The sequence below is a fragment of the Acinonyx jubatus genome, chromosome E4 (assembly GCF_027475565.1).
Source record: "Acinonyx jubatus isolate Ajub_Pintada_27869175 chromosome E4, VMU_Ajub_asm_v1.0, whole genome shotgun sequence".
In the NCBI taxonomy this organism is placed as follows: domain Eukaryota; kingdom Metazoa; phylum Chordata; class Mammalia; order Carnivora; family Felidae; genus Acinonyx; species Acinonyx jubatus.
In genome coordinates this window covers 25,466,273-25,478,837 of record NC_069395.1, presented here as the reverse complement: position 1 = coordinate 25,478,837, position 12,565 = coordinate 25,466,273, and the positions used below count along the sequence as shown (strand labels likewise).

Here is a 12,565-nt window from a genome sequence, read left to right as displayed (position 1 = left end):
GCTGTAATTTATGGGATGCAGAGATGGAAGCAGTTCCTCCAAGGAGGCCAACCCCAAGCTTCACAGAGGGCTTAGCTTCTGTCATTTGGGAGCCAGCCTCCCACACCTAGTAATCATCAAGAATGAGTCCATAGTGGGAATGAGTCAAAAGGACACAGGAACCAGCTCAAAGGGGGGGTGGGGGTGGGGAGAGGGGGGAGGGGGTGGGGTTCACTGACCAAATCAGGGTCAATTAGGCATAAAAAATCTCTTAAATGATATGAGATCATAATCTATTGAAAAAAAATTCCCAAGACCAAGTCCACACTGATATAAACAGCTAAGCAAAAAAAGAAAAGGAAAACTCTCCCTTACTACAAGAATACCAACTACAAAATACAGAAGGGGTGATGGCCAGAAGGGATGATGGCTGTGAAAACCACACACACACACACACACACACACACACACACACACACACCAGCACCGAGGCAGGAGGGAGCTGTCAGTGCATGCTGAGGTCCGGTGGAGGGAGGTGTTTTCAGAAACAAGATTCTCAGCGAAATCTTAGAACAGCTCCCACAAAAGACTAACCAACTGCAAAGGGGAAAAAAAATGGTGACTTTAAGATGGAAAGACCTAGAGGACACCAACGTGACCAGTGACCAAGCTTAACATCTCCAGATATGGGGGGCTGATATCAGGTACCCCTGATGCAATGCACAGTCCATCGTTTCCACGCCCCGTCCTGCTAAAAGCTCAGGACCAGAGTCTAGTCACGAGGACAAAACAGATCCTGGTTGAGGGTCATCCTATAGAATATAAAACCTACTCTTTAAACCTGTCGAAGATATAAATGCCAAGGAAAGGTCGAGGAACTGTTCCACGTTGAGGGAGTCTCAAGGGACATGACAACGAATGCAATACGTGTTCCCGGATAGGATCCTGAATCAGAAGCAAAAAGCGCGGTTCTTGGGACAGTTGGCAAACCGCGGGTGAGGTCTGAGCGCTGGATGGTAGCACTGAGTCAGTTAACTTCCTGACTTGAGGAGTTACACGCTAAGCACGTCCTTGGCTGGGAGAACGGCACACTGGAGTGTTAGAGGAGAGAAAACAACCTGTCTACAGTTTGCTTTCAAAAGGTTCAGACAAAGAGTAGATACAATAGAGAAAGAGAGTGAGGGAGAAAGAGAACATGAGCAAACACAAAAGCAATACTTTAACAACTGGGGAATCTGCACAAGGTGGGTACAAGAAGCTCTTTGTACTGTTCCGGCAACATTTATGTAAATTTAAAATTATTTCAAAGTAATTTTGTTTAAATGGGCCAGAAGGATACCTAGCGAACTGTATCCAGCTCTGGATCTCACAGGAAGGAGATGGAGAGACAGAATTTTACCAGAAAAACAACAACAACAACAACAGCAACAACAACCAGCACCCAATAGGCAACACACACACACACACACACACACACACACACACACACACATCAAATACAGTAATAACAGAATTGAAGCAGTAACAGCTTTTTCACTATCCCTTACTTTTGCCCTGAGTCAGGGGAGTTCAAGGCATTAATCTAAATAAGCCGTGCAGGATCAGATTTAGAACCCAAATCCTCAAGACTAAGCAGTACCGACAAAGACGCTCCAGGATAGGACACACCTCCGAAAGTTACGGGTAACCATCCAGTTCACTGAACAAGAGCCGCACAAAGAGGCATGACCTTGCACTGTCTGCAGGGGTCCCTTCTGATTGCTCGGCAGTAGGGACCACCTCTCCACCTCTTCTGGAGTAAGGTGTCCTTCTTCTGTAACCACTTGTGTCCCACAGTTACAAACTCTCTTCCAAGTTGGAGCGACAGAACCACTCCACTTCTGCCCACGGAACGAGAGGCAGCCGAGCAGGCCAGTTTCTCAATCAGGAGAGACTGAGATCCCCCAGTGGGGTGTTGTATGCTGAAAGAATAAGAATGTCTTCTCTCCTCCTGGCCAGTCTCCCTCCCCACACATTCCTCCTCACCCCTGCATATCTCCAAAATATTAAAAGTTAAGGCTAGGGTATGCTGTACAGAATATTCTTTTTTTTTTTTTTTTTTTTTTTTTTTTAATTTTTGAGACAGAGAGAGACAGAGCATGAACGGCGGAGGGTCAGAGAGAGGGAGACACAGAATCTGAAGCAGGCTCCAGGCTCTGAGCTGTCAGCACAGAGCCCGACGCGGGGCTTGAACTCACTGACCGTGAGATCATGACCTGAGCCGAAGTCGGCCGCTTAGCCCACTGAGCCACCCAGGCGCCCCCAGAATATTCTTTAAAAAATCAACTCCATATTGGTTCAGATACTGTCCCTCTAATTTAAATGAAGAGTGAGCTTTTATTCAAATTAGTCTTGAATCCAGCTGCATTTACGACAGGGCCTTAGTCTTTGTTCTGGAAAGTTTGGCTTGATTAAAAACAAAAAACAAAACCCTGGGAAATGTAACTCTCTCCCCATATATAGAATGGAAAGGGTAAAAAACACTAAGCTATAAAATATGTCCAGCATAAATAAGGCACTAAAGTTCTTAATCTGATGAAGCTGAAGTTGGACTGTTTTGTTCTTTTTCTTTACATTTGAATAAAGAAAAGGGATAAAAGCACCTTTAAAAAAGAAGTGAGGGGCACCTGGCTGGCTCAGTCAGTTGAGCGTCCAACTTTGGCTCGGGTCATGATCTCATGGTCTGTGAGTTCGAGCCCCGCGTCGGGCTGTGTGCTGACAGCTCAGAGCCTGGAGCCTGCTTCGGATTCTGTGTCTCCCCCTCTCTCTGCCCCTCCCCTGCTCACGTTCTGTCTCTCTCTCTCTCTCAAAAATAAATTTAAAAACTGGGATGAGCACCGGGTGTCGTACGGAAACCAATCTGACAATAAATTTCATAAATTAAAATAAATAAATAAATAAACAAATAAATAAACAAATAAATCAAAAAATGAATAAATAAAAAATAATAAATAAAACAAGTGTGTTTTGTGTGTGTGTGTGTGTGTTTAATCAAAGGCTTTTACGGGTACATAACCTCTCATCATTCCTCAGGACAGCTTTGAGGCATGACTAGTTAGACAAGTGAAAAGCAAAACAATCCTCAAGTCCTATTTCCCATCTTCCTGCCCAGCAAACACCACCCCAGGGAACGGAAGCACGTTACAAAGCCCAACTCCAAAGAGCGTTGTGGTCTAAAGCTTCCCACAGCGCATGGCACAAGGCCGGGGAGTCCGTCCAAACCATTCACGCCACCTGCTAAAGAGGACACAAAAAGGCACCACACGTGATGGGCACTTCAGCCAGGGGCCCACAGGCCATACTAATGAGTCCCCATGCTCTGACCGACTTTCCTTCGGAGAGTTTGGGTTTGGACTTGGGAGTACCAGCTAGAAGGGGACTTTCCCAGAGAGGCTGACTGATGGCTCTAAGCAAGGGGCACATATCTCCACCGCCGCTACATCAAATCAATTTTCAAGCATCGGGTGGCCTATACTTAGACTAGAAACCCTTCAGGGGACTCCGGTCAGACCTCTGGGAGAATCCAGAAAGAAAAACTGCATCTTGCACACGGACTCACCCTCTGTACCCTTGCTAGGAATAACACCATCAGACTCCCTGGACCACAGAAGCAGCAGAAGCCTTCAGCTTTAGAGATGAACTATTTTCCTATGAGACGTTAAGGAGCAAATTCCCCTTAGGTCTTGACACATGTGGAGAGAACCTCATGCACCCACGTACCTCGTATTCTTCACGCTGGCTTCCCTCTGAGGAAGTCTGAGAAAAGATACGAAGGCAAAAGACACTCTAACGATAACTTTCGCCAATGCACTGTTTTTTGTTGTTGTTGTTGTTGTTTTAAGTAGGCTTCATGCCCAGCGCAGAGCCTAATGTGGAGCTTGAACTCACGACCCTGAGAGCAAGACCTGAGCTGGGATCAAAAGTCAGACGCTCAACCGACTGAGCCACCCAGGCGCCCCAATGCATTCTGCTTTTGAGCCACACAAACAACACAATTATAATTCCTCCATCAAAGGCAGGTCGGGGCTAATTATCCTGAACTCTGTCAGAATTAGCAAAGCATCTCAACTCCTTTTTCCGTCAATGTCGTTTAATCTTACAACTTCCCATACGCCTTAGCCCAAGCCCTCACAGACAGCTAATAGTTAAGTAGGTAACCAATTTGTAGAAAATCCTCTGGAGGGAACGAGAGGAAACACTAATCCTTCCTTGCATAATGTCAACTTGAAACAGCATCAATTAGTGGGTCTGTGGTTCACCATTGTTGTGTCCTGTGCCCAGTACTGAGTCAGGCGTTAATAAAGATTTGTTGAGTGAATGAATATTGAGGATCTACTTCCCTTATCATGGTGAAGCTCTGGCGTACTGGGACTGTATGCAACTCCATCTTTGGGGCATGAAAATCATTTGAGTATCAGCACAGAATGCAACCTAGCCTCATCAGTCATGTCTCAAACGCATCATTGTTCTTTTCTAGGGGCCCAGCTAGTAAAATGTGGGCAAATCTACAAAAATCCCTGTCTTTCATGGGGGGTGGGGAGGGGGTGGGAAATGCCCTTCTGAAGTGGAAAAAGCAGCATTCCAATATCTACCATCCGGGGAAATAATTTAACAGGTATTTATTTGCCTGTTTAATATATAAAGTATTATGGCGGGCTTTGCAGGGGGTACAAACATGAATAAAACACAGTCTTTACCCCCCAATCTAGTAAACGGGATAAAACAAAGATACCTGTAGCAATCCCAGAAGCAAACAGAGTATGTTCTGTATGTCCAGAGCCTACAGGAATTGAGCGACAGGTACAAGGGGAAATTCATATTCCCCTTTACTTCGACAACATATGTTTTGAGGTTTTATTTTCAAAAGATTGTTTTTGAGAAGTACATTTAATGCAGGAAGTGAGACACAGAATAAAAGCATTAAGAAAGAGGAGGTGCTGGGAAAGCAGACAGAGCAAAACAAAATTTAAAGACCAGAATGGATTTTTGTTTAAATCCATGCTTTCTTTAAAAACCACTTGCAGGGCGCTTGGGTGGCTCAGTCAGTTGGGCGTCCGACTGGTCCGACAGGTCATGATCTCTCGGGGTTCACGAGTTGGAGCCCCGCATCGGGCTCTGTGCTGACAGCTCAGAGCCTGGAGCCTGCTTTGGATTCTGTGTCTCCCTCTCTCTCTGCACCAGCAACCCGCCCCCCCCTCCCCCACCCGCCTTGCTCGTGCACGCTCTCTCTCTCAAAAATACGTAAACATTAAAAAACCACTTGCAAGGCTGAAGAGCTAAGTATACTGAAATCAGTAATGACAGTTAAGACTAAACTACACATATTGCAAATCGTGAAGGTAATCATGTCTTTTCTTTTAAAGGCAGGCAGAATTATCCAACCCTTTCTAATAGTGAGCTGCCCTGTGCCATGGGAAACAGATTACCCTAGGAAAGGAAACTTAGGAAGGGAAAGGCTGTAAAGGGAAAAGGTGCAAAGAGTTACTGTGTTTGGGAGAAGCCACTTCTTCCCAGGCTCCCCCCAGGGAACCGGAGGTAGCAAAATCAGCAAACTGGAGCCTGGGACCCTAAATGTCAGGGACTGGAAACTGGAATATGAGGCTAGAGGAGGTAGGGTCACATTACACTCAATTTCAATCAGATAAAGTCTCCCACTGAAGTCAATTATAGCTCCATGGCAAGCTACGGAGCCTGGGTTATGACTCATGTAGAACAAAATCTCTCCACTGCTAGGGTGCATTTTATATTCTCACGGGCAGGTCGGAAGAGCAAGGGACGAGTCACAGAAGCAGAACTGACTGGGAGTGTAGGTAGAGACGCGGGGTTGAATCCGGCTCCAGCTCAAACTACATACGAACACACAAACAGCCGTGTAGATTTAACACGAACCATATGACTGTGCTAAGTGCTTTAGAGTATTTATCTCTAGTTGTCACAACAACTTTGGGAGGTAGACATTACCACTCCCATTTTATGTATGTATGTATTTGCATGAATTCACCCCTTTAGAGGGTATAATTCAGTATTTTTAGCATATTCACAAAGCTGTGCACCCATCACCACTATCTAGTTCCAGAACATTTTCATTCTTCAAAAAGAAATCCCATACCCGTTAGCAGTCACTCAATCCTCCTCTCTCCTCACCCACTGGCAATCACACTATACTTCCCATCTTTACAGACTGGCCTATTCTGGGCATTTCCCATAGATGGACTCATACAATAGACAGCATTTTATATCACTACCATTTTACATATGAAGAAACCAAGACTCAAAGCCCAAGTCACACAGTGAATCGGAGGCTGAACTACAATAGGAAACCAGGTCTGATGGAAATGTTTGTACCTGCTTTTCGACCACTATGTGATGCCTCCATATAGGAAGAAACTTGTGAGAGAAAGTGAAAGTTTTCATTACACTTGGGCTAATAAAAGTAGTAAGTAAGAACCACAATTACAACACCATGGCTGCTGAGGATGTACTGAAAAGCTGAGGCAGCTCTTCTAAAACAGACCAGGGAAAACTACTGGAAAGCACACCCCTGTCCCCGTCTCTCACTGTTTCACCCCACAACCCAACTCCTCCCCACCGCTCAGCCCCACGAAGGAGGCAGCCACATGAAACTAGGCTATAAGGAATCTCCTCTCGCCCAATTTTCTGTCTCTTTCCCAGATGCCACTCTGCCACTTGAACTTTATTACCTATACCAACTTCTGTCTAAGGAGTCCAAGAAAAATGTCTATTTCAAATAAATACGCTAGTGCTTTTCCTCTTCTTTTAAATACTGGCAGCCAGTTTATACGAAGTGTGAAAAAAAGAGGGAGAAGAATGTTGAAGAAACTAAGCTGTTTGCTAACCAAAGGCAAAGAGCTATAAAAAAATCTAAGAACTGTGGGGCGCCTGGGTGGCTCAGCCAGTTAAGCGTCCGACCTCAGCTCAGGTCACGATCTTGTGGCTCATGGGTTCGAGGCCCATATCAGGCTCCGTGCTGACAGCCCAGAGCCCAGAGCCTGGAGCCTGCTTCGGATTCTGCGACTCCCTCTCTCTCTGCTCCTCTCCCACTTGCGCTCTCTCTCTCTTGAGAATGAATAAACGTTAAAAAAAATTTTTTTTTTTAAATCTAAGAATTGTAACTCACATAAAATGCCTATAATCCAGCCATACCTTACCTTTGTGCCATTTTTCTGCTTTGGGCGTTGCATATGTATATGGTTGAAGACAGGCTGTACCTTTCTAGGGGGCTGACTTCAGGACTCCTAGTCCTTTTCATCCCTCATCCAGCATAAACAAATAATAGGTGCAACATAATGATAATAATTACAATTCTTTTTTTCTTTCTCAGGAGAGAAGTATAGAAGGGAAAGACCGATTCCCACTAACCTAAGGCCAATGCCAATATCTTTATCTGATTCTCTGTTCCCCAGGTACTTAAATGTTTATTGAATAATAACTGAATAATATCACTGTGGAACACATACACAGCAAGGTGGCAGGCACTGTTCTAAACACAACTATTAACATATATTAACTCCCAACAAGCCTAGAGGTAAGTACTAAATGTTTATTGAATAATAACAGCTAATACTTACACAACACCTTACAAGGCACCGTTCTGAACACGTGCAATAACTCCCAACAACCCTAGAGGCGAGCACTGCTGTTGTAACCAGCGGCTCCGACAACGAGGAAACTGACACAGCACAGCGGTGATGCGGAAGCAGGACGGGAGGAATGCGGCACAGAAGAGGGCATTCCAACCAGACACATTTGAGTCATTCCAATTTCTTAAAATTCATACCTCTATGATATGTTGCAACAGCAAAGCACTCTTTGGATCACAAAACACGAAAAATTTCCCCCTGCTACTTTGTGACACTCCATTCTGCCTTTTATCATAGAAGTTCTCAAAGCCTTCATGTGGTTACTTCTAAAGCCTCTGACAGAGGAAAGTCAACAGATAAAAGGACTCTCATCCCCTAGACTTAAGTGAAAAGAAGGCCAATGATTTGGGCAGCAGGGGAGGAATGGAATCAAAGAAATTTCACTTGCAATTCTGTTTGCTCTGTATGGGCCAAGCTATTCCTATTTTAAGAGTTCAGTCCCACCTACGTTTTAGCTTCTGAAATATCATGTCCATTACATAACCCTCTAACCTGCCACCCCCCAATAAATACAAAACTGTCAAAATTAATAAGAAAGCAGTATTTTGGCATTCTTCCCATCTCCTCTGTGATTTAAAGGTGAAATAAAAATTTAGAGTTACTGGATGATCTTCAGTTGCTCAAATACAACACTACATCCAAACTAAAAGCACACTTCCACTCTGAAATGATGATTAAAACCTTCCAGAGGTTTGTTAAGTTACAAATTGAGTGTTCCTTTCGCTCATGTGTGGAATTTAAGAAACAAACAAACAAAAAATAAGCAAAAAAAAAAAAAAGAGAGAGAGAGAGAGAGAGAGAACTGGTGGTTGCCAGAGGGGAGGTGGGTGGAGGGATGGGTGAAATAAAGTAAATTAAAAAAAAATGTGCAGTGTTCCTTCTCTTGATATTCCAAGTTCCTATTCAGAAACCAACATTCACAAAAGAAAGTTGAGACAGTCTCTGAGTGGACTTGACCTTGTAACGATAGCCCGTAAAAGGAGGACACAAGAGCTAGTTGTCTTTTTAAGGAGTAAGGTTTTAAGTCTACTTTCTAACACAATTACCTAAACAACTGGGAAAATGGCCATTCCCAAAATATACAGAGTTAGGCGCCGCCTCATTGATCTTCCCTGATGCTCATTTTCACCTCCAACGATAAAACTCTCCATAGGGATGGGAATGGGAGCACTTTCTGGAACAAAACCAAACTGTTCCCAGTCCAGTCATCTGCACCCTACCCTGGTTTTTGTTTCAGATGAATAGACTCCAGAGGGTGAAGAGAGTTAAATACAATATGCAAAGGGGCGCCTGGGTGGTTCAGTCGGTTGAGCGACTGACTTTGGCTCAGGTCACAATCTCACAGTTTGTGAGTTCAAGCCCCGCCTCGGGCTCTGTGCTGACAGCTCGTAGCCTGGAGCCTGCTTCAGATTCTGTGTCTCCCTCTCTCTCTGCCCCTCCCCTGTTCGTGTTCTGTCTCTCTCTGTCTCAGAAATAAATAAACATTAAAAATTTTTTGAAAAAAATACAGTACGCAAAGATTAGTTTGTGGTGCAGTCAACTAGAAAAGCCAGTGAGGCAAAATTCAAAGGGTACGTTTGTCTTTCTTAACTTGGCTTTTTAAAGAATAAAAACAAGAGCCTGTCGAGGTGCCTTTAAAACCTCCATCTCTCTGCGATGAATCGACTCCCTGAATCTACTCCCTGATGGTTTTTTTCTCTCCTTCGCAGTGATTCTAAAATAAACAATTGTTATCAAATAACAGCGACAGAGGACTCTTTTAGGTAAGCTCTAAGAAAAACCTGGGAGCAGGAAAGCTGCTGGAAAGCACTGCTATGGTAGAGGGTTAAAGTACACATTCTGAGGATCATCTCTGAAAACATTAGCCCTTCTTGCCAATTTTCTGACAGCCTCTATAGGTCCATTTTCAGAACGGCAAATCTCTGGGCTGACGATGTCAAACCACCACTCCAGAAAAGCTACCGTGCTTTCCTCCCCGTTGTATTACTTCCAAGCTCACTAAGTGGAAGAATATTATTTAGGACCAGATCAGATTCTTATTATCTTACTTTCTTTCGTCGCCATTTCTGGAGTCTCAGACAACTGGAGGATATGAAACATGGCAACTTCGGAAACACAGAACCCAAACCACAAACTCTGAAGAGCTCAACAATTCATTCTGGTCTGAGCCTCATGTTCAAATTCGCTATTAGCATCTACATTTGTGCTTCCACAGGTGTGTCTGTAGACCACTTGCAACAGAATCCCGGCAGCGTTTTATGTTTAGATTCTCAGGACCCACCCACGAGACCGTCCCCATCTGTGGGGTAGAGCATGAGACATTTTTAAGGCTAATTTGGTTTGAGTACACACTTAAGTTTGAGAATCACTAAATTAAACCCACTGTCTTACCTGCTGTGCTGTCCCCAGGGTACCTGTCCACATGGGATGCCAGTCCCTTCTCCCTTCCCACCTATTTCCTAATTAGACGCGCTACTTAACAAACCCTCCGGATCGCCACCAAAAAGCAGTTGAAGAGGAAGCAAGAAATTGGGAAAGATCAAAGGCCCTGCACGATTTTAAGTGCTTTAGGGACTCTAGCACATCCCAGGGAGAATCAAGTCACGAAGTCTCAGGACCAAACAACAACCCGATCTCTCCCCAACTTCTTCGACAGAAGCACGAGCAACCCCTCAGGCACCCTGGCACGTCAGATAGGGATTTCCTTTAGCGACCCCAGCCCCATTTACAGTACACTCCTTACTTCTTCACAGTTTTCGTGCAAAAGCATTTCACGTAAGCACACACACATACACCACATACACATACACAATCCACTACAGTTCCCTGGACTCCTCGGGCTCCTGGGGCACCCTGCCTGCTGCCCTTCCTCCGGGCGTCCACCTCCTCCATCCCTAGGCAGGTCTCCGACCTCAGCCGCCCACCCCCTCCCACCCCCACTCCCCGCCCCTGCGCACGGCCGGTTGTGCTGGAGCGCGCTCCTGGCACTCTCGCCGGCCTCCGAGCGCCCCTCGCCCACCCCCGCCCCGGGGGATGCCCGCCCACGGCCTCGCGGATCCGGCCGGCCCAGGCCCGGGGACCCGGCCACGCCACCCCTCTCCCACTTTGCGCCCTTTCCCGGCTTGTTTTGCAGGGACAGGGGTGCGGTCCGCCCTCCGCCTTGCTCCTCCAGCCCTGCCTCCGCCGCGGCTGCCCTCCTTACCCGCCTGCAGCCCGGTCTCGGCGACGTCGCCGGCAGGGCCGCGCTCGGCCCCGCCGTCGTCGCCCGTGGGGGAGGAGGGACAACTGTGGTTGTGGGAGCACTTGATGTCGCGGAAGAACTTCTGGGTTTCGCGCAGGTTCTGCCGCAGCCGGCCCAGGTAGCGGCGGTAGCGGCCGAAGCCCCGGCACAGCTCGCGGATCATTCCGCCGCCGCCCGGGCCGGGACCCGAGACGGGCTCGCTCGCCCACGGCACCCCGTCGCCCTCCATCGCCCCGGCCCGTTCTGTCCTGGCGGCTCGGTCCCCGGCCCGCTGGCCCCGCTTCCCTCCTCCCCGCCCCCCAGTGCTTTGGGGAGGAGGAATCCACCCCCTGACGCCCCCGCCTGCAGTCGGCCGGGCTTCCGACCTCCGTCACCGCCGTTGAAAACAAACCAACCCGCAGTGCGCCGCAAACGGAACCTTTATCTCCACTCTCCGGGAGAGTGAGGGAAGGATCACTGGAGCGCGCAGGCCCTGCGCGGGATCTCCTGGGATTTGTAGTCTGGGCGGGGGCGGGCTCCGAAACCTGGAGACCGTGGACGGGGCTGACTCCCGGTGGAACCTCGCCCGTTTTTGTGCGCACACGCTCTCCTCGTTTCAAAACGTGTTCCCGCGCCCTGCGTAGCGAGGAGAGAGAGGAGGCTGCAGAATCCCGCGTCAGCAGAAGTGGGGTGTCTTCGTGAAATCAGAGCAAAACATTTCAATAGAGAGAAGGAAGGAACAAGACTGAGGCCAACGATGTCTCCATGGCTACCCTAAACGGTTCTCACTTTCGGGATACAGTAGATAGTGGAGAATCGACTGAAAATACCCTAAAAATAGGGAAACGGTTCTTGTTTATATTGCGCCCTCTTTCTCTCCAGGTGTGGAAAAGGGGGATGTGAAAGGGTCGTTAAAGAGCTTTAAACCGAAGTCCATTGGTTTCTGGAAGTAAAGGGACTGGGCTGGGTTAGGGGAAGTTGAGGTTTGCAGTTCCAAACCAGTTCTGATTATCTTAACTTGGCTTCTTCTAATAGAGACTTTTATTGCCACAGTCTGCCACAGAGCCCTGGACACAATTACAGAGGAGACAAAACTTCACAATCACCTCCTTTTCACCTCCTGCTTTCTCTTCCCCTCTTCTCCAGGCACAGAGTTTTCCTGTCTTTCTTGCTGTGCAAAGATTCCCCTCTTTCACCCAGGCCAGACCTCTGCTGGATCGTGTAGTTCAACTGCATTTAAGAGGAGACTTGAGTTTGAGTTTGAATGCCTCCAGCGTCTTGTCTCGGGATCTATGAAATAAGGGTCTAGGCTTAGTTGATCTTGCTTCAAAATGTTTGCTTCTGTCTCCCAACCTCTCATCCCCTGAGTGCAAGGGCTCTTAGCAGAGTGATGTCCTGATAATTGGGTTAATTCAATGTTAAAATGTGAGGGGGCTTTTAGTATTTTATGAAAAGGGGTCACTGGTTCACATGAATCTCTGCTTGGTAGGTGGGTGTGAAGGACTACAGGTCTGGAGAGAGCCTCAGACTCTTTTGCACTCCTTCCCATTTACTTACATATTCTCCACCAGCCACTCCTCATTTTTTGCAAGACCCCCATGCAACCTCTAAAAGACTCAGTAAAACACAAATGAAAATACAAAACGGAACGTTTAACACAAGATGG

At 46.8% G+C, this 12,565-nt stretch overlaps 1 protein-coding gene across 5 annotated transcripts in view; it reads right to left on the bottom strand.

Annotated features, from left to right (window-relative positions):
* The window catches only part of DSTYK (dual serine/threonine and tyrosine protein kinase), a 49,639-nt gene extending 38,338 nt beyond the window's left edge, over positions 1-11,301 (bottom strand). For 2 of the 5 annotated variants that reach the window (XM_053209462.1, XM_053209461.1), the window contains exon 1: positions 10,882-11,300. In XM_053209462.1, the coding sequence (XP_053065437.1) occupies positions 10,882-11,149 (268 nt within the window). In that variant the 5' untranslated portion in view covers positions 11,150-11,300. Of the gene's footprint in view, positions 1-10,881 lie in introns of all 5 variants that reach the window. The other 3 variants (XM_053209463.1, XM_053209464.1, XM_027074853.2) reach the window with 3 other exon arrangements.
* Positions 11,302-12,565: the final 1,264 nt, after the last annotated feature.